Below are 24,622 nucleotides of genomic sequence, written 5' to 3'. Positions count from 1 at the left end.
AGGCAGAGGCTGTCGGCGGCTGTTGGCGGAGGCCAGGGAGTATGCATGTATGCTTAGGCGGAGGCTGTTGGCCGCGGCGGCTCTTGGCGGCTGCAGGCCGGCGCGGCTGTCGACGGAGGCCAGATGCGAGGTAAGGGGTGCTGCTGGAAGGAAAACAGACGGGGGGGGGAGAAAAAGGAAGGGAGGCCTACTGCTGGACAGGGGGACAAGAAAGATGTGCTGATGGACAGGGGAAGAGACGAGGGAAGGAAGAAAAAGGAAGGGAGGCCTACTGCTGGACAGGGGGACAGAAAAGAGGTGCTGATGGACAGGGGAAGAGACGGGGGGTCGAAAAAAGAAGGGAGGCCTACTGCTGGACAGGGGGACAGGAAAGAGGTGCTGCTGGACAGGGGGGAGATAAAAAAAAGGGAGAAGGGCTTCTGCTGGATAAGGGGAGCAGTGAAGGGGTGGTGGTGGACACAGGGAAGGTAAAAGGAAGGGAGAATGGGTGGACAGCCGAGGAAAAAGAAAGACAGAAAGAAAGACAGAAATACAGAAAGCGGCTAAGGAGAGAGAGAGAAAGAAAGAAATAAACACAGACACACACACATATATTCTAGCACCCGTTAATGTAACGGGCTATAAGTATAGTTATAGATATATAATACAAATGAAGAATAAAGTTACCCAAATGTCACTATCAATATTTACTCCCCTCCTTCCACCCCCCCACCCCCCATGGATGTGTAAAGATAAATGAACCAAAGGAAAGATAAATATACATTATTATACTTTTACAAATTTAGTCAATGGGCTCCCAACTTTATTAAATACCTCACTAAATCCCTTACATTTTGTGTTAATTCGTTCATATCTGTACATCATGCACACATTCACTCACCAATAAGTATAACTTATTCTATCATGGTTCTTCCAGTTACTCATAATCAATTGAATGGCTATTCCTGTTAGAATCATAAATAGACAACTCTTATATTTATCTAGAGTGGGTTTCACATGTAATATTGTTCCACAAATTATAGCCTCATATGATAATGGAACATTTGAATCTAAAACTAAATTTATTTGTCCCCATGTTTTTTACTTTGGACAACTTGCGACTTAGACAAAAATGGACTTAGACATCCCTATCGATTATGCCCCTCCACATGTTTTAAGCATAGGTTTGAAATTTGGGAAGGATAATTCCATTCTCAGATATATGAGTAAATTATCCCATAATGACAGACAGAGTTTCTTATATAGTCTAGATGGATTCACTTGAAGGACAGAATTGTCAATAAGCTCTGCTGAGTGGATCGAGCGCCCTGGGAAAGTATAAGGAATTGACAGCCAAGAAATAAAGGTAGGCTTGAGTGGTGGATATTATGTATGAGTGTCAGGTTCCTGTATGGGATTCAAGATGCTATAAGAACCCAATATTCTTTCTTTTGGAGTGGAATAACACGGTCAGTTTTTCACACTTTTGAGTAATGTAATGGCTATGTTCTGAATTATTTGAAGGCATCTGATATTAACTATTCAAAAGCTTTGAAACAACATGCTGCAATAATGCAAATGACTTATCAATTCATGCAAAGGAATAGTGACTGGCTTATTAGCTAAAAGGACTTGAATAGAACAAATCATTTTGAGAAAGACACCCCCCCCCCATTCCTAGCAAAGTCTGAGATGTGTTGTTGAAAGTCTAGTTTCTCATTTATAGTAACACTTATAATTTTGATGAAAGACTGATAGCCAGTAAGACTAGCTGGTATTGTTATTCAATGAATGGTTTGCAAGTGGATTGACTGCAAGAATAACATTCAGTGCTAACGAAGGGCCTATTTGACTTCAAGATGAAGTAATGGAAAAGTGAGTATTATCCTAAGAAGCACATACTTTAGGCTTTCTATATTCCATGAGAAATGAATGGCCACCTCGTGAGCATTTAGGGCGGTGGTCAAAGGTTTAAGCTCTGAAAGGGCCAATAAGATTTCCTAGGATCCCAAATAGCCTAACAGAATGAGGTGCTTTTTAATGAGTTTAGGGAAGAACTCCTTCTTAGTGTTTAAAATTGCCACTTTGTATGCCTCTGCCCAACATTTACAGGCTTGAAATACTTTGGAAGATTTAAATGTCCTCCATTTCCACTCACGATGGCAAAGTTGATGCCTCATAAGTCACAGAGATTGCAATTATACTGTGGGCCATTCTTTTTTGATATGAAAGTTTGTAGTTTTTAGGAGCAACTTTATCTAGATCAGATCGCAGTATATCATTCCAGAATACCACTTGTTTGTTCATAGAGAGGGTAGTAAAAAGCTCCATGGATAAATCAATGTGGGGAGTAATTAGGAAATGTTCCAATCAGTAATGTTTCAGAGAGAAAGTTTCTCAAAACTATGGAAAAAATGGTTGTAGAAAAAAACTGAATTCAACTTATGGCCTCCTATATACAGTATGTGAGTGAGATAATGTCATTCCAAACCCAGGTTAGAGGTGAAGGGTAAGACATCTTTTACAAAAGGGAACTTTGGATCATCCATATGCTGGATGAAGTGAATAAGAAGGAAGCAGTGATCCACAGGTTGTAAAGATGAACAGACACAGGGTTATCTTGGTCTGTTCCACTGAGCAATACATAGTGCTATCAGTCTTTTGGCTTTACGCTATGGGGGTAAGCCTATAAGTAGCCAAGTAAATTTAAGCAGCACATTCACATGTAAATCCTGTTATTCTCTACATGCATGCAAGTCTCGGGGCAGGTGTAACTTTGTGTGGCAACTTTGATAGAAAATAGGGACAGCATATGAATCTATGTGCCTTAGTTACCCTCTTAGCCTCTACGGTATATGTATACTAGGAAAAGGGGTTGTTTTGTATTGTTCATAAGATCTCCTTTGGAGTTCTCTCTTTCCCACTCAGGATTAGGGCTGTCCAAAAGATCTTTCCTTTCTCACACTACACAAATAGCAATCGTAGACTTCCTCGGCTTTACTTTGGACTTGGCTATCCATGAGTACTCTTTTCCACAAGACACAGGGAAATTTAAAAAAGTAGCACCAGAAAACCATCCCCAAGGAATAGTCACTGGAAAAGAGAATAAAATTACTGTAAAACATACAGAACAAAGAATTATGAGGTTCCAGACCCCTATAAGCATTCCTCAAGCACCCATAAAATATTCCATTGTTCTGTAATGAACAGATTTCCCAGAGGTCCATTTGTGCAGTATATTATAAATATGCCCTGCTTATGCAGAAACAGCATTTCTACATATTAACAGCAGTGATATAGATCATTCTGCTGTTTATGTTACTTTCTAAGAAACTATATTTTTTTCATGTAAATTCAAAATTCTGGAGAAAAATGTGTTGGTGTCAATTTTCAGACTGTACTATAGACACTGCACTAAGCCCATAGACACTTAATTGGAGGACTTTCTAACAAAGTCATAAGACAAATATGTTTAATCTTTAAATTTGCCAGTGACACAAAAGGTCTGTACACTTTTGCACCCATGTTCCGGGTGGACAGATTTTCTTAATAAAATAGCATGTGAGATCCAGATTTTTCAGCTAGTTTGACTTCATATTTGCATAAAGGGCAAACAGGTTTTCACTAAAATGAAAAGGAAACTTTGTCATTTCCAGTCCTTTAGGATTGTCCTTAAGGTAATAGCAATTAAAATATCAGGGGGGACTGAGTCTGCTAAAGAAAGTGAACAAAAAAAATAATAGAAATTCTTTCCCAAAACGTGGTCCAAAATGCATGTATGTTATTACAACTAAAATGCATATGTGTGAGTATACCACTATGTCATTTTTATGGATCTCAGAAAAAATTCCAAAAGATTTGCGAACCTATTGAATTATTCTGTTCAGAAATTCATGAATGAAAGTACGAGCATTATGTAAGTTATCAACTTCTTTCTTCCTTTTTTCTTGAGCTGTGCAAGAGTCTCTTCTTAGTTTTCAATTGTATTTGATTATGTTGACTACAGTGTTGTTAAACATAATAAAAATGATTCAAACTAAAAAAAAAAAAAAAAAGCTCGAGAATAGCTGAAAATTTTCCAATCCCACCCAAATCTTTTTCTAGGATCACTAAGGGTTTAACGCACTAATTTGCTGGCCACGCTAGCCACTACCGCCTCCTCTTGAGCAGGCGGTAGTTTTTCGGCTAGCGCAGGGGTTAGTGCACGCTAAAAAGGTGCGTGCGATAAAGCCACTAACGCGGCTTCGTAAAAGGTCGTAAAAGGAGCCCTAAGAGTACACACATTGTGGATCACAGAATTTTAGGAAGACCTGCCATCCAGGGGAGCGTGTGGCACAGTGATTAGAGCTACAGCCAGCCTCAGCACCTTAAGGTTGTGGGTTCAAATCCCATGCTGCTCCTTGTGACCCAGGTACATTACATAGAGTATGAGCCCACCAGGACAGATAGGGAACAATGCTTGAGTACCTGAATGTAAACCACTTAGATTATAAGTGGTATATAAATACCTAAATAAGCACAAGGTCCCTCTAAGCGGAAAAAGCAGTTTTTAGCTGTTGGGGATCCATATCTTAATTCGCTACCACCTCAAAAGCGCAGCCAAATTTTTTCCACAGCTTTTTGTCTTCCTTCTACCTTATCTCTATTCTGGGGGAGGGGTAGGGGGGTAGGTTAGCTTGGGGTGGGGAGTGTTGAGTGGGACTGAACATGAGTTTGGAGGGGGTGGGGTTCTATCTTAGTTTGGAACAAGTGGGGAACATTGTTGATGCCTTGATTGTACCTTTTGTTTACGCTGTTCCTATTGTTCTTTTATCATCAATAATAATTGTTTTGCATAATCGGAACGGAGGGGTTTGGGTTTGGGAGTCTTTCTGTATTATGTTGAATACCACTGTTCGTTTGTTGAGCGTTTCTTCCTTTATTGTTCAATAAAAAATTGTTTGCACATAAAAACCTAAATAAAATAAAAATAAATCCAGGTCAGACCAATGGTCTATCCTGTTTACAACAGTGTTGCATTCAGCTCAAAAGTAACTGACAGGATCCCAAGACATTGCTTACACCCAATGATAAGCAGTGACTTCCCCCAAGGCATCTTGTTAATAAGGGTGAGTAAATAGACTTTATCTAGGAACCTGTCCAAACTTTTTATAACTGCTTTTACCACATACTCTAGCAATTGAGATCTTAATTGTGCATTTAGGAAAAAAAATTCTATGATTTGTTTTAAATGTGCGATTTAGTATGTTTTTTGAAAGAGTAAACAACCAATTTGCACTCATCTGTTTCACTCCACTCATAATTTTATAGACCTCTATTATATTTTCCCTCTGCCTTCTCATCTCCGACCTGAAGAATTATATCCTCTTTAGCTTTTCCTCAGTGGGAAGTCATTTCATCACCTCCATCATTCCGGTCGCTCCTTTTTGGATTTTTTTAAATCAACAGTATTCATTTTTGAGATGTAGCAACTAGAGAATTGACACAGGGACAAATTTTCTCTCGTCCCTGCGGGAACTCATTTTCCCATCCCAGCGAGTGCTTTTCCTGCCCCTGCCCCATTCCTGCAAGCTCTGTCCTCATCTGCACAAGCCTCAAACAGTTTAAAATCATAAGTGTTCGAGGCTTGTGCGGTTAAGGTAGAGCCTACAGGAATGGGGCAGGAATAGGGACAGCGACAACACTTGAGGGGACAGGGAAATTGGGTTTTTGAAGGGACGGGGACAAATTTGACCCCGTGTCATCTCTAGTAGCAACCAAAGCTGTATAGAATACTCAGGGTGCTGCACCACGGAGTGATATAGAACCATTATGACAGCCAACATTATTCTCCATTTCCTCCTTAATAGCAGCAAACATTTTGTTTGCATTTTGACTGCCACTGTATTCTGAGCTAAGGATTTTAACATATCATCCAAGATGATGCCTAGATACATTTCCTGGGTTTTGATTTCTATTATGGAATCTAGCATCAGGAAACGAAACAATTTCTGTTTGCCCACATAAATAACGTTGAAAATTGTCAGCTTTTTGCTCACCAGTTTACGTACTAGAAAAGATGAAGCAACTCTGAATTTTTGTGACACAGAGCAAAGTATGTAAAAGGAAGATAATGGGACGTATTTCATGAAGATTTCTTTGTATGGACACTGAATAGAAAAAGGCCCTTTTTCGTTCTATAATAAGTTCCCAGGTTTCTTTGCCAATTTCTTTATCTACCTCTTTTAACTCTAGTAAACCCAGTACCTTTCAGAATAATAATGAAGCCTTATGCTTATCTTCCTGTTGTAATGTTAGCATGTAATGTTCCAGCTGCCCAAACTTTTACAAAAATGACCATGAATTTAGTTTTCTGCATTAAAAAAACCCCACACCTATATATCCCTCATATTTCAGAATTATGTGATTCACAGGAATGTTTTAATTTGAACAGTGCCTGTCTTGCTATTTATACTGATGGACAAATTTTAGGAAATACCACAATCAATTTAGTGCCCAGGGTTTGCTATTCTCTTTTGCATTCTTCTGGTTAACAATGGTATTTTCTTGTGCCCCTTTGTCAATGGTGTTGGATGCAGACAACTTGAAAATAAATATGGAGACTTTTCATTGGCTGACAGTGATTCTTCTCATAGCTCCCAGGACCCGATAGAGGTGGAATTACAACATTCGAATGGGGGAGCTATTACACTAATGAGCCTCTCTGACTTTTCTTCTCCCCTATTTTCTCTTCCCAAGCCTCATCTGTTTCCCAGCACATTAGAATGAAAGGTTGGTGTCTACCTTATAGGCCACTTTGGAAGGACATCTTTTGCCGAGGCCTAGAGGCGGTGACATGAGAGTCAGCATTTCATACATCTCAGTGTAATGGATGCGGCCACTGCTCATGGAAGGGGGAAGGGGGCAGGAGGGAGGAGAAGGAATGGGAAGGAAGGAAATGCAGAGACAGCGGGAGAGAGAAGAGGCATACCCAAGATAGCCAAACAAACAGGAACAAAAACAAACCACAGAAAACAGGAGAGAAAAGAAAACAAACAGAAAAGAACAGGAGACCCATTAATCAATGCAAGTTGTTTGCTATCCATACCTGTGCAGGTTTATACCTTGCCACCATCGCTGCCGCACATATAGGAAAACCCTGTGCCAATTCAGGCCTTGCATTTCCCTGACTTCTGTGTTATCTTCTTGACTGTATCTTCTTGTCAAGTTTCTGTATTTTTTTTTTCCATTTCCACTCTGGTTTTCCAGTTCCCAGGGCTGCGTGAGAGCGGTATAAACTGGATATATGACATTCAAACAATGGGTTATTGAAGATGCTTTGGTGAGGGCAAGTGCTCCATGTCTTACCACCTTTCAACTGCTCACTATTTTAGCTGCTCCTCTAGGGCATGAGGCAGATTTGTCTCTCATAACCCATGTTTGGATAGTCGCGTATCCCTTGGTATCTATGCAATGCAGGAATGGGGCCTTGCATAGAAAATATGGGCATGGCTAGAGTTCGAAAGAATAGCTCAATTGTTTCCACTTGGCTTGGTGGAGCAAGAGGCACCAGGCATGCACTAGTGCAAAGCATGCTCAAAATTGAAAGCAAATCAGAAAGCCCCCACATGCACCCGCCCACCCCGGAGCTCTCCGCCATCATGCGACTACGAGATTCGCTAGGTCCGAGTTTAAAGAGTCAGGCAACGGTCCCACAGTCTTATACTTTATTTCCTTTCACTCCTTTTGGCTCTGTGCAGGCAGTGGTTGAACAAGTACTGTGCTCCCTCTCTGATCTGTTTATGTTACCCTTCTTGTAATTCATTGACTCCTAAATCCTTCTATACTTCCTAAACATACCTATCCAGAACTGTAATTGGCAACACCCAGTAAACGCAGGAGGTACAAACCAAATAGACCTGAATTTATGTGTCTGGAACAAATTTGAGGAGGTATGAGACATCTAAGACCAGAATGGATAGAGAGGGGGTTACAATGGAAATAGAATTCCTCAGTTATTTATTTCGTCTTCCAGGTCATTAAATGTTAACACTGTAACAAAGAATACTTTGCATGTCATAACAAGACATATTATGATACAGTACAACATGACAATGCAAACCCTACCACAACACAATGCAATGAAACACTCCATAGCATAATATAGAGGTCTTCAAAACTAGTCCTTGTGAGCCTATAACAGGTCTAATTCTCAGGATAACCTGCTTCACAGACACATGCAGGTCTCATGAATATCCATTGTGGGATATCCTGAAAACCACTGTTAATATCTCATGAGGCACAGCATTGAGGATCACTAAAATGCTACTGATAGCAATGCGTCTGTCATTTCTTTTCCTCTAACTGAAACTTTGCATTTCTTCTTTCCTTTCACTTCTCTCCAAAATGGATTGTCCTCCTATACCTTACAGTGACAATTAGCATCAGGAACCAGGCCAGAAATTTCAATCATATTTGTGAACAGTATAGCTGGTTAAAATCATCTCTTTCGGTGTAACGTTATGGACCTGCAGATACTTGTGATTCATGATTGCATCTTGCATCACAGCATGTTAAATCAGCATGCTCAGTACCTCATGCTAACTATCACTGTGTCATCTTTTTGATTTTTTCTCTCTCTCCTTTTAACTCCCTTTTTCTCATCCATCTTTTGAGACCTGGTTAAAATTCTAAATTATATAATCTGCTAAATTGGGGAGCAAGCCTGGTGCATTCCCAGAACTGTAAGTGCTGCCGTTTGCGAGCACTGCCATTGATGTGTCGAGCAGCTGCCCTTACCAGTTAAGGAAATCCTGAGGATTATTTAGTTGGCCTGAGGAGGAAGGAACACAGTATGCTCTCCACTGAATTCCCCCCTCCCCCATTTACGACCTGAACGGTCTAATGGCTCTTGGTGGGAGTGATTAGCCTCTTTAAACTCAGAGGAAAGCAGCATGGGGGTTCCCTTGCGTGGCATTGTGGAGCAGAGGAGGGGGGGAAGATTATGCTGTGTCCCCACTGCCGGGTCATGGCTGGGGATGGGTGCCAAACCTTGCACGCCATCCTGTAGGGGCAGTTCTCTCCCAGGCCCAATGGAGGCGAAATCACTCGTACTAATATGTACATATCCTTATAGGGTATCCTGCCGCTGTAAAAGAAGCAAAGGTGTATTAATCAGGACACACAGAGCAAGATGTGGAGAGGAATCAAATGCCAAGAAGGGACAGCAGCGCCCAGAGAACCAACCTAGAACACATCTTCCCAGAATTCCATGATTCTGGTAGGTTAGATAGAATGTCAGTGGAAGGGATGAAGGTAAATTTAGCCTATACTGTAGTGCCTGCTCCCCCCACTGCAAAGGGAATACCATATTATTGAATTCTCTCCCTTTAGGGGAACCTTATTTCCACAGCGCATACTATAGTGATGGATTTCATTCCATTCATCAATTTTCATCAAATATTAATGAGATACAGACAATATCAGCCACGATAATACCTTATATCTTTTTAAGTTAAAATGCACTCCTCCAACTTTCACTTTTTAAGTTATTATGGCTAAGGATGATTTTATGATTTATTGAATAGGGAGGGAGGGGGAGGGATTATTAGATTCAATAAGAATGATATAAATGTTAGATTTTTTTTCATAATATTTAAAATATTATAGAATTTTAATTTGTAATGAAATGTTAAATTTGATGCTTATATGAGAGTTAATCAGGTGTGTATCTTTAAGTTTTATGAGTTTATTTGCTACACTTGTTGTAACATACGATAATGAATAAAGAATTAAAAAAAAAAATTATGGCTATCTTATTGTGGAATCTTTTACTGATATTCTGAATAGGTGAATGATCTGGTCCTAATTTCAGGTTTATTTTTTAAGTGTGAGACAAGGATTCAAATCTAAGCAGAATGGATCAGCTCTAATCTAATTTTCTTTTCTTTCACTCTGGAGTGCAAAATTCAAAACAAAAATCAGGGTGATATGCTATAAGTAGAACACAGAACATTTCTTTCTTTCATTAACCTCATTACCATTCATAATTCAGTTTTGATACTCTAAGCAATAGGTATTATAAATGGGTAAGGGGTTGGCTCTGCATACATTACAGTCTCCTTGCCAGCCATAGGAGATAAATTTCATTTGCAGTCCATAAATACTAATGGAAAATGGACAAGAATCTATTAATTGCTTATAACATTGTTTCTCTACATGCCTTAGATTGGATATCGGAAATTAGAGAATGACACAGGGACATATTTGTCCCGTCCCCACAGGAACTCAATTTTCCCATCCCATCCCCGTGAGTTTTGTCACTGTCCCTGTCTCTGCCCCATTCCTGTAAGCTCTGCCTTAACCGCACAAGCCTTGAACACTTATAGTTTTAAAGTGTTTGAAGCTTGTGCAGTTGAGGACGGAACTTGCAGGAATGGGGCAGGGATGGGAAAATGAGTTCCTTCGGGGACGGGGAGATCAACAGCCTGTTATTGACATGATAAATGAGTGCTGGGTTGCATTTAGTCTTCTTTCTCCTGACTACAGGATAGTATTTGGAGACTGATCCATGATTTGATGTGTTTATTATAGGCTTTCGTATGACGCTGTACTAGTTCACCATTGACCATCTTTGTCCTATCTATTGTTTTAGGTTTCTGAAACACTTTACAGGGTTCAACCGGGATACGCTACCATGCCCATACAGGCGTAGGAGGAGAGAAGCCCATAAATAAATGCTAGTATCATTAAGATATTGATTACTATCATTTTGACTGTGATTTTATTGTTAATAAAAGCAGAATAAAATATTGGTGGCGCTAGAAAGGAAAACAATACATTATTTTAAGGGCATTCACTCACCATTAGAACAATCTGCTGCTAACCTAAGAAAGAATTAATGCAACTCACTAGTTCTCTGCCTGACAGATAGACCTGACTTGCACCATCTTTTTATATAAGTAATTTTATTGGGGATTTATGACTTATAAATTAACCAGCATAAAATATTTATTATTTTAAATACACTAATAAAGGGCCCCTTTTATCAAGCTGCGCTAAAGGTTTTTAGCTTGAGCCGGTGCCTTAAATACTCCAATGCTCATAGAATTCCTATGAGCGTTGGAGCACTGACCTCGCCATTCCACACTAAAATCCTCTAGCACATTTTGATAAAAAAGTGTGTGTGCGGGGGTGGAGGGGGGAGGAGTTTATAAGGGCAGTTCTATAAGGCCTAAATTAAATCACCAAATGCCCACCAATGTTTACAGAATACCAGCAGTTATGTGCGTGATTGGCGCCCCTAATGGGCAAAAATGTGCCTAGGTGTTAGAGGCTATTCTGTAAACATGGCGTGCAAATGCAAGTGAGTCATATCTGTGGTGGAGTATGAGCATGTCGTGGGCGTTCTGCCTGGTGATTTGTAAAATGCTATGAGTTGCGCTTGGCTAGAAGGCATACTTTGAGCAAGACGACTTACGCCTGCCATTGACACGGCGTAAGCAGCTGCGACTAGATTCTGGCACATTTAGGCTGCTTTTGTGCTAGGCATGGCCTAACACCATTATAGAACTGGGCGCTATCCATTACGGCGTGACTTTATACAGTCGGCACCTAGGGGTTTTACTCATTTAGGGGGAAATTCTACACTTAGGTGCCAAAAGGCACCCTACCGACATCTAAGTTAATTAAGAAACTCCATTTAAAATGGCAAAAAAAATTAACATTAAAGTGCCTACCGGCACCTATAAAATTGGTGTCAGAATCACACCTTCTTAGGTGCTTTAGGCCACTTAACGTCACTGTGGGCATGGCTAATGCTGGAAGTGTCATTAGGCGACCTACAGCGGCTATGTAGGTGTGATTCACACAAAGATAGGCATCGAAAATGAAGGCTTGGAAAACCCTGTCCTATATTTCTGGTGCCTATCTTTTCCAGAGGTGCCATTCTCTATACGGTGAAAACCAAAAAAACTCTGTGGAGTGACGATGTTCCCAAATGGACTTTATTTGAAAATATCAAAGTTCTAAAGGTACACTAAATCATCCACATAAAAGTAAATCATCCACATAAGAGCCTTAAAGGACCTAGTCCGCTAGGGATATAGGACCCAACATGGTCTGCGTTTCGACAAAAAGTCTTCTTCAGGGGTCCCTGGGGGTCCTATAAAGGTGAGTACGTGGGAAACAATTGTGTGGTGAACCGGAAGTGAGACACTGCTTGCATTTGCAATGGAAATGCAAGCAGTGTCTCACTTCCGGTTCACCACACAATTGTTTCCCACGTACTCACCTTTATAGGACCCCCAGGGACCCCTGAAGAAGACTTTTTGTCGAAACGCAGACCGTGTTGGGTCCTATATCCCTAGCGGACTAGGTCCTTTAAGGCTCTTATGTGGATGATTTACTTTTATGTGGATGGAATTATTTTATGTGGATGATTTTAGTGTACCTTTGGAACTTTGATACTTTCAAATAAAGTCCATTTGGGAACATCGTCACTCCACAGAGTTTTTTTGGTTTTCTCCGGATTTTCTTCTTGGTGGATATTTTGGGGTCAATTCTCTATACGGTGCCTTGGCATGATTGACATGAGATTGGTGGCCGCTTTTTAGGCCTTCGTATCCTCTCCTTTTGTGCTTCAACTGTGGTCAGCTAGTTGTATAAGATCTGTGCTATATCAGCTTCTCTGAGGCAGATTCTGGTTTATGTCTACCATGAATGGCTTCTTGCATGGGAATGAGCTATGAGAAAAGACAATGACAATAGACTTGGACTCATGGATTTACACAATTATATGTACAATAATTTTCATGTGAAAGGATTTCGATGATGACCCAGGAGCTGGGGGATTGTAGGAGGGACCATTTAAAGATCATTATGGCCATGAAAACCTACACTGCTTCCCAAGGGCCTTTTGATCTTTGCAGTTTGTGAAAGAGTGAAATTAAAAGCAGTTGAAAATGAGAAACCAGGAATAATCTACTAGTTCAGTTAAGGAAGTTTCTTCTTTAGATTGATGGTAGAATTATTGGTTTGGAGTTGGAGGGTTGCAAGTTCAAATCCCCCAAATCCTTGGAGGAATAAGAATGGTGGGATCAAGGGATCCTGAAGGTGACCCTTGAAGGGGGTAAAGTTTGGCAAACTGTAGGGTATATGACAGGAGATAATCCTTTGTCTCAATGGTATAATCAATGTTCTGGGGCAAATTCAAATCCCACAGCGCCATAATTTTATTTAAAAAAAAAAATCACAGGTCAAAAATATACAAATACTTATCTGGTTAACAGCACCTGCTATCCAGATAAATGCTAGTGACCAGGATATTCAACAGCACTCTCTGGATAGTGCCTGTAAATGCCCTTAAATGTCACCTTGGTACAAGTGGGGCAGTTCCATAACAAGATGCCCCCCTTTTAACTGCCTCAGTGCAGTGCCATTATAGAATAAACCCACCATAAACCCACAAGGATGCACCTTAATTAAGGAGCGACCATTTGTGTTAGGGCAATGGTAGGCTTAAATGGGTGAGCCCAAGTGCACTATGCATCATGTGCAACTTATAGTATTCTAGAAGTTATCTGCATAATTTGGAACCACGACCATGCCCCTCCCATGTTCTATCCAGATATATTCCCCTTTGCAGTTAGGCGCTGCATCTTACAGAATAGCAAATAACTCATTTATTTGAATATGTGTTACTTGCACAAGGTTCACATAGCTGCATACACCCAGTTATAGAGTCGCCTTTTATGCGAATAGTGCTAGGGCGCAGCATTGGCAAAATCGGGATGGTCCTGTAATGTGTTTGGATAGTAGCAGCATTCAGTCTGTTTTTCAGAACTTGTCTGGATAAATTAGGATAGAGGCTGTCCTAATTCTCCAGAGAGAAGACTGAATATTGCCATTATCTATATAAGGTTCCACCGCTGCTCACCTTATCTGGATATTCAATGCTAGACACTATTGGTTTTTTTTTACTACTGCAGCTGATGTTTGGGGGAAAAAAATAGATGATTGCAGTGGCTGAGTATTGCCCTATAGACTTTTGCCCTCACAGAGTCTCAAATGTGATTATTCATAGGAAAGTTGAGGGGCAGTTAGATTGACTCTTTAAAGACAGGATAAATGGTTTTTGAAAGAATATTACAGGAATGCAAGTGGGTACATTAATGATACTGTAGTTCAACAGATATGAAATACATATTGAGCAGAATTACCGTACTTTCAGTCACTGCACAGGAAACAAATATCAGTTGGCTGACTATAGATTCAATTCAGTGAAATGTCAGGGACCATATGAATAACTGTTCATGGAACATCTTTTAGCCACCCAAACATATTTGATAATCATTTAAAGGAGACTTAAGTAATGACATAAAGAAACCCCATAAATGTAAGGCATGTTTGCAAGGGCACATCAATGGCCATTTGATGGGATTTCCATGATGCTTATATGAATGCAAATTTTGTATGTCATGAAAAAAACTCATGGGATTGAAGTTTAAGAAAGTCTGTACATATGTTGTTTTCTGAGCATACCAAGGGGTAACCAGATTATTCCCATTTAACCACGAGTATTAGTGATCTGCACTGTGTCTCTATCCCATGCCCCCTTCTCTGAGTAGTGAATCCATCACACATTGCAATCAAGTGTGCTCTAAAAAAATCTTTGAAAAGGGAGATCAAAACGCCTACACATACCATGCAGCTTTGTCGTACTCTGCCCAGATGCGCACAAATTCGTCAAGGTGATGAGGCCCCAAAATGGAGGAATCGCGAGTCAAGTATTCAAAATTATCCATAATTACAGCCACAAAAAGATTCAGCATCTGATGGAAAGGTTTCAAAGAATGAGTGTGAGAATGCGAGAAAGAGGATGGAAAATAGAAGACAGCAGAGCAAGCTATTGGGTGAGAAAGAATATAAAGTGAAACAACGTGCAATGTTTCTACTGTTTCTTATTTTAATGCCAATATTATACTGAAATCCACCTAGAACTTTGCAATTGGTAGAATACAAATTTTTAATAATTAAATAAAAAAATAAATGCAGTTTAAACATGCAGTTAATATTGGAGGAATGTCCTAATGTATATTTTTATGACATTTGTTTTATGTCACTGTTTTAATAGTGTTTGTTTTTATTTTTGAATTTTGAATTATGAGTCTATATTGTTCTCAGCTTAGAATGTATAGATAATGCAAAATACAAATAAATAAAATAAATAAAAATAATTAAATTGCCCCTAGGTAGCAGATATTACTGTGCTTTTCTACAAGGAGGTAACATTCATAACATCCACTGAAACTATATGGTTCAATCATTAGGGTCTCCTTTTACTAAGAGGAGGGGCAGGACCGCGGAAGAGAGAAGGCAGCTCGGAAGACCTGAGAGCAGCTTGCAAAAATCGCTAGCACTAGCGATCTTATTCCGGCTGCTGAAATTAGGTAAATTGATGCTGGGAGGCAAGGGGGGAAGCTGAACAGAAGCACTTCCCGACTGATACTCCCCACTCGCCCTCTAAAGCAGGAGCGGCAGCGGCTGCTGATCCTGCTTTAGAGGGGTGGAGAGGGTCAGTTGCCGAATCGGGAGGCCGATTTTTTTGTGGTTTTGAATCGATTCGAACCGATTCACCCGAAATGAATCGGTGAATCAATTCGAATCGTGAATCGGGCAGCACTAGTCTGCAGTAAAGTGGATTACTGAAAACTGATCCCATTAATATATTTTTTTTTAACTATTCTTATGTGCCACTCAGATTTCAATGTAGCTTCAATTTTAGTTATGTGGGTTTGCAGATTTGATTATGTAAAACAAGGCATCTTAAACACTCAATCCAGTCATGGCTAGTAAGCAGACATACACATTTTTACAATCATTCCTAAAGGTATTTTCAAAATGAAAAGCGCCATTTTTCTCATCCTTACCAGGAAGGAGCAGAAGAAGATAAATGACACAAAATAAACATATGCCAGGTCTGTTCCACAGCGTTCATTCTCGTTTTGGCCAGACTGGGCCGTGGTGTCTGGTTCGCAGCCTTTGTCACCCAAACAAGATAGCATAATCTCCTGCCAGGCCTCTCCTGTGGCACTTCTAAAGTCGAAAACATATCATATGTAAACTCCAGAGAGCAGAATTCCTTTTACCTAAATATGTCCACGCTGCTATTTTCATTTATCCTTCTCTTGTTACAGCAGAACATCATTTTGGGATGTCGCTAAGTCTATGTAAGAATACCTAAAGAGTCTCTTGCAAACTTGATAACAGCTTTTTTAAGTATCGTCAGGGGTTGTTGAGAATTTGGGAGTTGGAAGAGAAGTTAAGATACCTAGTTTGGACTTGACAGAATTTTTGGAACGTTGTCAGCCCATATTATCATCTAATGCAAATTTGGTTGTAACTTTTGCCTTAGAATCAGACATAAATCAGACACCAATTAGTAGTTATGGGCATAAGTGCCCTTAGTTTTCTAAGTTGTGCGCTTGTATTCCAGAATGCACAACTTCAAAAGGAGTGTGGATATGGGAGGGGCATGTGCAGGTTGGGGGGTGTATCAGGCAGTTAAGTGTCTAACTACCTACAGTTAGGCATGACCACTTTGAGCTGGCCTAAGCATCGGGGTAGTAAGAGGGTGGGGGGGGAGTGCAGGGGAGGGGGCGATCTGCCCTAGGCGTGGTGCTTGCAAAAAGAGTAGGCACCCATTTGCCTCCCCGCCCCCCTCCTTCCCAACACCCCCTGCTGTGTGCCCCTTCCCTTCCCTTGTACCTCTTTAATTTTTCCTGCACAAGCAGCATTACAAACGTGCTGCCCGCATCGGTGCCGCCTCTCTCTGACATCACTTCTGGGCCCCGCAGAGGGATAGCCAACACGACACGAACAGCAAGTTCGTGCTGTTGCTCTTGCCTGGAAAATTAAAAAGGTACGGGTGCCTGCGCGGTGGTAGGAGGTCAGGAAGGAGCGGGGACAGCAGAGAAGAGGGTGGGGGAAGGGCATCACCAACCCGGGCGCCAGTTATCCTCGCTACGACACTGGGCCTAAGTGCTCATGCCTAACGTTAGGTATGTAGATTTAGACTGAAGCCAGTTTCATACAAAACTGCTGTTATAGAATTCACACTTAGGCAGTGGCATAAAAAGGGGGAGGGGGCAAATGGATCCACCCCGGGCGCTCTCATGGTAGGGGCGCCGGCACCTGCCCTCCTCTCCATCTCCCCTGCTCCATCCCCGCCCCCACTACCGTGCGCATTCCCCCTTCCCTTCCCCCAGACCTCTTTAATGCTCCATGAGCTATAACCCCAACCTGCTGTCCGTACCAATAATAATAATAGTTTATTTTTATATACCGCCAAACCATCAGTTCTTGGCGGTTTACACAATAGTAATTACAACAAGTAATTAAAATACAGATCCAAATAACAGCGTCTTATAAAAGAAAATAACACAATTCAATAAAAATACTGACTAACAAAATGCAACCCTAACTTATTCAAAGTAAGATATGCACAGTACAAATTATTTATACTAAAATAGATTAAAAAAAACTGTAAACATTATTCTATAATATAATAAAAACAATCCACTTATGATAATTTTAAAATGAATTCACAATAAAGATGATTTTATGTATTATTGAATTGGGAGGGAGGGATGGGGGATTATTATACAGTGGTGCCTCGCATAACGGACGCCTCGCACAGCGAACGCTGCGCACAACGAACTTTATGTCTTGATTCGTACAACGAACTTCGTTTCACACAACGAAGCCGCCCGAGCTGCATCCTTAACTGCCCTCTCTCCGCCTGGCTCCCTCTTGCCCCCCCCCGACTCCCCGACACGATCGGGGCAAGAGGGAGCCCAAGCCCTCTTGCCCCCCCGACTCCCCGACACGATCGGGGCAAGAGGGAGCCCAAGCCCTCTTGCCCCCCCGACTCCCCGACACGATCGGGGCAAGAGGGAGCTCAAGCCCTCTTGCCCCCCCGACTCCCCGACACGATCGGGGCAAGAGGGAGCCCAAGCCCTCTTGCCCCCCCGACTCCCCGACACGATCGGGCCAGGAGGGAGCCCAAGTCCTCCTGGCCACGGCGACCCCCTAACCCCACCCTGCACTACATTACGGGCAGGAAGGATCCCAGGCCCTCCTGCCCTCGACGCAAACCCCCCCTCCCCCCAACGACCGCCCCCCCCAAGAACCTCCGACCGCCCCCCAGCCGACCCGCGACCCCCCTGGCCGACCCCCACGACACCCCCAACCCCCTTCCCCGTACCTTTCTGTAGTTGGCCGGACAGACGGGAGCCAAACCCGCCTGTCCGGCAGGCAGCCAACGACGGAATGAGGCCGGATTGGCCCATCCGTCCCAAAGCTCCGCCTACTGGTGGGGCCTAAGGCGCCTGGGCCAATCAGAATAGGCCCGGGAGCCTTAGGTCCCTCCTGGGGGCGGGGCCTGAGGCACATGGGCCCAACCCGACCATGTGCCTCAGGCCCTGCCCCCAGGAGGGACCTAAGGCTCCCGGGCCTATTCTGATTGGCCCAGGCGCCTTAGGCCCCACCAGTAGGCGGAGCTTTGGGACGGATGGGCCAATCCGGCCTCATTCCGTCGTTGGCTGCCTGCCGGACAGGCGGGTTTGGCTCCCGTCTGTCCGGCCAACTACAGAAAGGTACGGGGAAGGGGGTTGGGGGTGTCGTGGGGGTCGGCCAGGGGGGTCGCGGGTCGGCTGGGGGGGCGGTCGGAGGTTCTTGGGGGGGGCGGTCGTTGGGGGGAGGGGGGGTTTGCGTCGAGGGCAGGAGGGCCTGGGATCCCTCCTGCCCGTAATGTAGTGCAGGGTGGGGTTAGGGGGTCGCCGTGGCCAGGAGGACTTGGGCTCCCTCCTGGCCCGATATTGTCGGGGAGTTGGGGAATCGGCGGGGCAAGAGGGCTTGGGCTCCCTCTTGCCCCGATCGTGTCGGGGAGTCGGGGGGCAAGAGGGCTTGGGCTCCCTCTTGCCCCGATCGTGTCGGGGAGTCGGGGGGGCAAGAGGGCTTGGGCTCCCTCTTGCCCCGATCGTGTCGGGGAGTCGGGGGGCAAGAGGGCTTGGGCTCCCTCTTGCCCCGATCGTGTCGGGGAGTCGGGGGGGGGCAAGAGGGCTTGGGCTCCCTCTTGCCCCGATCGTGTCGGGGAGTCGGGGGGGCAAGAGGGCTTGGGCTCCCTCTTGCCCCGATCGTGTCGGGGAGTCGGGGGGCAAGAGGGCTTGGGCTCCCTCTTGCCCCGATCGTGTCGGGGAGTCGGGGGGGCAAGAGGGCTTGAGCTCCCTCTTGCCCCGATCGTGTCGGGGGTGCCAGGGACCACACGGAGTCACCCACCGTACCACCCGATTCGGGTAAGCGCAGGTATCGGTGGGTGGCTTATTTGCGGGGGGGTGCCTTATTTTACATTTTTTTCTAAAAAGGGGGGGCTGTCTTATTTGATGGCCCTGCCTTATCATCGGGGAAACACGGTAGAAAAAAAAAAAAATGAACAGTTAAGTCCCAGTTTTTGCCGCTGAGACTCTGCCCTCTCTCACTGTAAAATTAGACTCTACTTAGTCTGTCTTTAAATTTAAAAAATGTGTGTTGTTTTAAAAAACAATTATGTTTTTAGATGTATCTAAATAAAAATAATAACCAAAAATTTATCTTTTTTTATGTCATCTTAGCATATTTTATGCTGCAGAACGAATTATTTTTTTTTACATGTATTCTTATGGGAAAACGCGTTTCACATAACGAACGTTTCGCATAACAAACTTGCTCCTGGAACCAATTAAGTTCGTTGTGTGAGGCACCACTGTATTCAATAAGAATGATATAAATTTAGATTTCTTACATAATATTTTAACATTATAGAATACTAATTTCCTAATGAAATGTTAAATTTGATGCTAATATGTGAGTTAATCAAGTGTGTATCTTTAAGTTTTATATGAGTTTAATTGATACACTTGTCGTAACATACAAAAATAAATAAAGAATTATTAAAAAAAAAAAAAAATTTCAGCTCTTCCTTTGAAGTCATTTCCTTGATCCGTGCCTAGGAAGTGACATCAGAGGGAAAGCTGACGCTGGTGCAAGCAGAAGGTTGGGGTTGCTGCTCGTGCCCCAAATGTTAAAGAGGAGTGGGGAAAGGGAAGGGGCACATTCATGGCAGGAGGAGACAAGGAAGGAGGGGATTGGGGTGGGGGGTGGGGCGAAAAAGAGTGGCATCACCACCACAGGCGCCTCTTACCCTCGCCATGCCACTGCACGTAAGACCCCTTTTATAACACTGTGATAGTGATGCTGCCGCAGTAAATGCACTGAAGTCCATTCAATTCCTATGGGCTTCAGTGCATCTAATGTGGCAGCATTGCTGCTGTTTTGTAAAGGGAACCCTTAGTGTGCACCATTCTGCTGCCATTTTAGCTAAATGTCGTCAGGTGTTGGCTCTGAATGAAATGTATTTCTTTTATTGGGTATTTACTGTACAGCAGACCCTTAATGTTCGTGGGGGTTAGGGTCAGAGCCGACCCACGAATATTGAAATATCGCGTATAACTTTCAGGGCTGACTCTGACCCACCCCCGCCTCCCTCCTGCGTCCCAGATCTTACCTGATGGCCTAGCGGCGACGCGGGGCAGGATCGATCGTCCTACGCTCCTGTCCCATGCAGAGCCGTCACCAAAATGGCTGCCATGAGTTCCCGTTGTAGTCTCGAGACTACAATGGGAACTCACAGCAGCCATTTTGATGATGGCTCTGCATGGGGCAGGAGCGTAGGATGATCAATTCTGCCTCGCGTTGCCGCTGGACCACCAGGTAAGGTCTGGGGAAGATCCGAGATGCAGCGTTTCTTTTTTTAAAAAAAAATCCCGAATAGCCAAATCCGCAGGTACTGTATATACTGCCTATCAAGATTATCTAAGCAGTTTACAATAAGGTACTCCAACGTTTTTGTCTATCTGTCTCAGTGAGCTCACAATCTATCTAATGTACCTGAGGCAATGAAGGATTGAGTGACTTGCCCAGGGTCTCAAGGAGCAGTGCAGCCTTAGGATGCTGAAGCTGTAGCTCTAACCACTAGGCCACTCCTTCCTCTTGTAGTTTCCCTGCAATTGTATTGTAAGATATTAGAGCAATACCTACGTATATTCTAATCTAATCTACAATTTGTGCGTTGCTCTATGCCTAAATAGGTTCAAGGTGACATACAATTTGAGTAAAGACAGAGAAGTAGAGGGGGGTGGGGAGAGGAGTGGGAGGGATGGAGGTCTTCTACAGAGAAGTGGAGAGTAGAATTAGCGATATGTTTTACATTGAAGATATTGAAATCTCAGTCAAGTAGGCTACTAATCAATGCAATGTGTTGCCCGGAAGAGAAGAGTCTTCAGTTTTTTCTGAAATTTAAGATAGTTGGGTTCAGTTTTGAGAGCTGTTGGGAGGTTGCTCCATGTTTTTGCACCAAGGTGACTGATAAGTATGCTGAATATGTGTTTGTATTTTATTCCTTTAGGGGATGGAAGGATAAGTAGGAGTTTCTTGATGTGTCTGGTTGAATTGGATAGAGTTGGGAAAGAGGTTTATGAGAGGGGTAGCTGAGCTCGCATTTAAGATGTGGTATATTATGCATGATATTTTGAATCTAATGCGAGCATTGATTGATAATCAATGGAGTTCGTTGAAGTATGGTGAGATGGAGTCATATTTTCTCAGCTTGAAAATTAGCTGTGTGTGTTTTGAATCAGTTGAAGTTTCCAGGTGAGGGTGGTGTTTATGCCTGCGTAAAGTGAGTTACAATAGTCTAGTTGGGACAGTACCAGCATCTGTGTTAGTATCGCGAAGTGGTGACTGGAAGACGGGTCTGACCAGTTGGAGTTGTCTCTTGCTATAGAAGGTCTTTTTTCGTATGTTGAAGATCTGGGGTTTGTAGGAGAGGGCTGAGTCTAGTATAACCTCAAGTATTTTGGAGGTTTTGTTGATGTTGAGATTGGTTCCTGTGGCAAGGTGATGGCTGTTGGGGACAGTTTGTAGGGAGCTGTGAAACCAGAATGCTTTTGTTTTCGCTTGAGTTTTTTTGAGTGTAGCCCCTTATTTGTATATTTTCTATGTTGTTTGCGATTCTGTGAGGGATGTGCATTGGTTTATTGTGTCGCGCTGTATTGGGATGAGGATAATGCATGATAGTAGGCTTTCATTGTTGTTGAAGGTAACTTTACCTAGTGAGCTCATGAATAGATTGTAAACTATAGGGGAGTATGTTTTTGTTGTTTCATTACATTTATAGAATTTTCTGGAGACTAGAGCTGTTCTTACCCCTCTCACTGTGTCTTTTCCTATAAGGCTTGTTTAATTATGTATCTCACTTAGATTGAAATACAGTATAGCAGTACTAACTTCCTTTTCCTTTAGGGAGGTGACTGTCGTTCTCCTTTATCTTCTTCCATTTCTTGATTTCTTTAACTGGGATCTGTCTCACACTGTGGGGTTTATTTTGTTTTTTTTAATTTCCTGCAGTTGTTTCTCCTCAATATTTCGTGTGTGTGGCAATGTATTGGCTTTTCTTGAGCATTATGCTTGTTTTCTTTGGAAATTTCATTTAAAGTAAAATAATAAAGAAAGAAATTAGAATGCAAATGCATTTAGTTTACCTGAAAAGAAGCATCAGCGAACTCCAAAAGCTACGAAAATTATTGTGACGGTTAATGTGGCTGTTCTCTTCTAGACGGATATTCCCAAAAACCTAAAATATATACAGTATATATATTTTCATAAACGATTGATAAAAACACAGTGGTGTTATTCTGCACAATTTAAGTGGGTAGGAGAGTCCTGTCTAGTTAAATAAAGCTGATCGGCTCAAGTATTGATGTTTTGCAGCAGTGGTCTAGAGAATGCTGCTGAGTGTCAGCTCTGGCCACCATGGCACTATCTGGTTAGTGCTTGGGCAGTTTGGGGACAGAATTGGGGGTATACTTAGAAGTTATTCAGGCTCCGCTAATGTCCTTTCTAGTACCTGGGCATAAAAAGTGTCCTAACTATGCCAAGTTAGTTATGCAGGTACCGGCACTGAATATTGGTTACAAAATTCCCAAATATTCAGTGCCAGTGCTGATCTAATCTAATCTGTGACCAGTGAAGTAGTAAGGCGGGAGGTGTGGGTGGACCACTCCAGGTGTTGTCTTCACGGGGGGTGCCGGCACCTCTCCTCCTCCCGCATACCTCTTTAAACGTTCACCGGCACGAGCAGCATCTTCAACTTGCTGCTCTCACCAGTTTCAACTCCCTTCTGATGTCACTTCCTGGTTAGGGGACCAGGATGTGATGTCAGAAGGGAGTTGATGTTGGCATGAGCAGTGGGTGGAAGATGCTACTTGCGTCAGGGAACATTTTGAGAGGTATGCAGGGGGCGCTGAAATGGTGGTGAAGAGTGGGGAGGCATCCAAGCAGTGGGGAAGAGTGTTGGGGGGTGGGGTGCACAGCATGGAAATACTGGGCACTACCACCCTAGGCGCCAACTTCCCTCAGTATATCACTGCCTGTGATAGCATATTATAAACTGCTGACCAACACAAGCTATATATCACCTCCGCAATAGAATGTCTCAGCCCCAATCTGGGCAATATGTAAAAATAAAGCAAAAACATAGGAAAAAAATGATACCTTTTTTATGGGACTAACTTAATGGAGTTTATGATTAGCTTTCGAAGGTAACCCCTTCTTCCTCAATCTGTTAATAGCACAAATGACAACCACATGAATGCATGATAGAGCGTATCACCCTTTGGCTTGTGATAATGGCAAAACATCTGCAAATAGGGGTGTTTATGAACTGTGCAAATTTATACATACGTTGTAAATATCAAACACCATGGGGTCAATTTATAAACCATTTTCTAGTTGTAGCTGAGTATAAGGTTACATGTAATAGCACAAAATTTAGGAAGACTAATTTACTGGCTAAGGGGTATATTTTTCAATCTGTAGTAATTTATTAATGCACCTTAATGCACATTGGGGCCTGTTATTAAAGTGCAGTAAAATAACAAGTTACTATGTTGTTTTGCTGCTAGAAAATTATCATGCAATTCAGTAAAGCAGGGGTAGGGAACTCCGGTCCTCGAGAGCCGTATTCCAGTCGGGTTTTCAGGATTTCCCCAATGAATATGCATTGAAAGCAGTTCATGCAAATAGATCTCATGCATATTCATTGGGGAAATCCTGAAAACCCAACTGGAATAGGGCTCTCAAGGACCGGAGTTCCCTACCCCTGCAGTAAAGTATCATTTTATTCTTTTGGGATTTTGCCTGGCACTTGTGACCTGCATTGGCCTCTGTTGGAAACAGTACTTGTTATAATGCCCAGTTATGTATTTTTATAGGATTGTTATGGGATAATCATGATTATTGAGTTTAATTGTCTCTTAATTCTTGGGAAGGATGTTTCATGTTTATTAAAATTTGATACAAACGCTTATAACATAGTTTCAAAGCAAATTACAAACATAAAAAGGGGTAATAGGAACATTTTCACACATATGTTAACAAAAATAGACAGACTTACATACAATAAGGGGGGAGGGGGTGGAATTCCAACATTTTTTAGGAAAAGATAACAATGAAGGGTCACATAATAGGGAGGGGCTAAAAGCAGAAGCAAAAATGTTGTGGGTTTTTA

General features: G+C 42.5%; 1 protein-coding gene across 1 annotated transcript in view; it reads right to left on the bottom strand.

The window, feature by feature from the left end:
- The window catches only part of CACNA1E (calcium voltage-gated channel subunit alpha1 E), a 791,083-nt gene that overhangs the window by 59,898 nt on the left and 706,563 nt on the right, over nucleotides 1-24,622 (bottom strand). Inside the window, exons 35-38 of the mRNA XM_033915447.1 lie at nucleotides 22,596-22,687; nucleotides 15,888-16,053; nucleotides 14,662-14,789; nucleotides 6,763-6,859 (exon numbers count right to left, since the gene is read on the bottom strand). Of these exons, the coding sequence (XP_033771338.1) occupies nucleotides 6,763-6,859; nucleotides 14,662-14,789; nucleotides 15,888-16,053; nucleotides 22,596-22,687 (483 nt within the window). The remainder of the gene's footprint in view (nucleotides 1-6,762; nucleotides 6,860-14,661; nucleotides 14,790-15,887; nucleotides 16,054-22,595; nucleotides 22,688-24,622) is intronic.

Source organism: Geotrypetes seraphini, chromosome 12 (genome assembly GCF_902459505.1).
Source record: "Geotrypetes seraphini chromosome 12, aGeoSer1.1, whole genome shotgun sequence".
NCBI classification, from domain to species: domain Eukaryota; kingdom Metazoa; phylum Chordata; class Amphibia; order Gymnophiona; family Dermophiidae; genus Geotrypetes; species Geotrypetes seraphini.
Note: the sequence above shows the minus strand (reverse complement) of the source record. Positions and strands in the feature narration are given on the sequence as shown.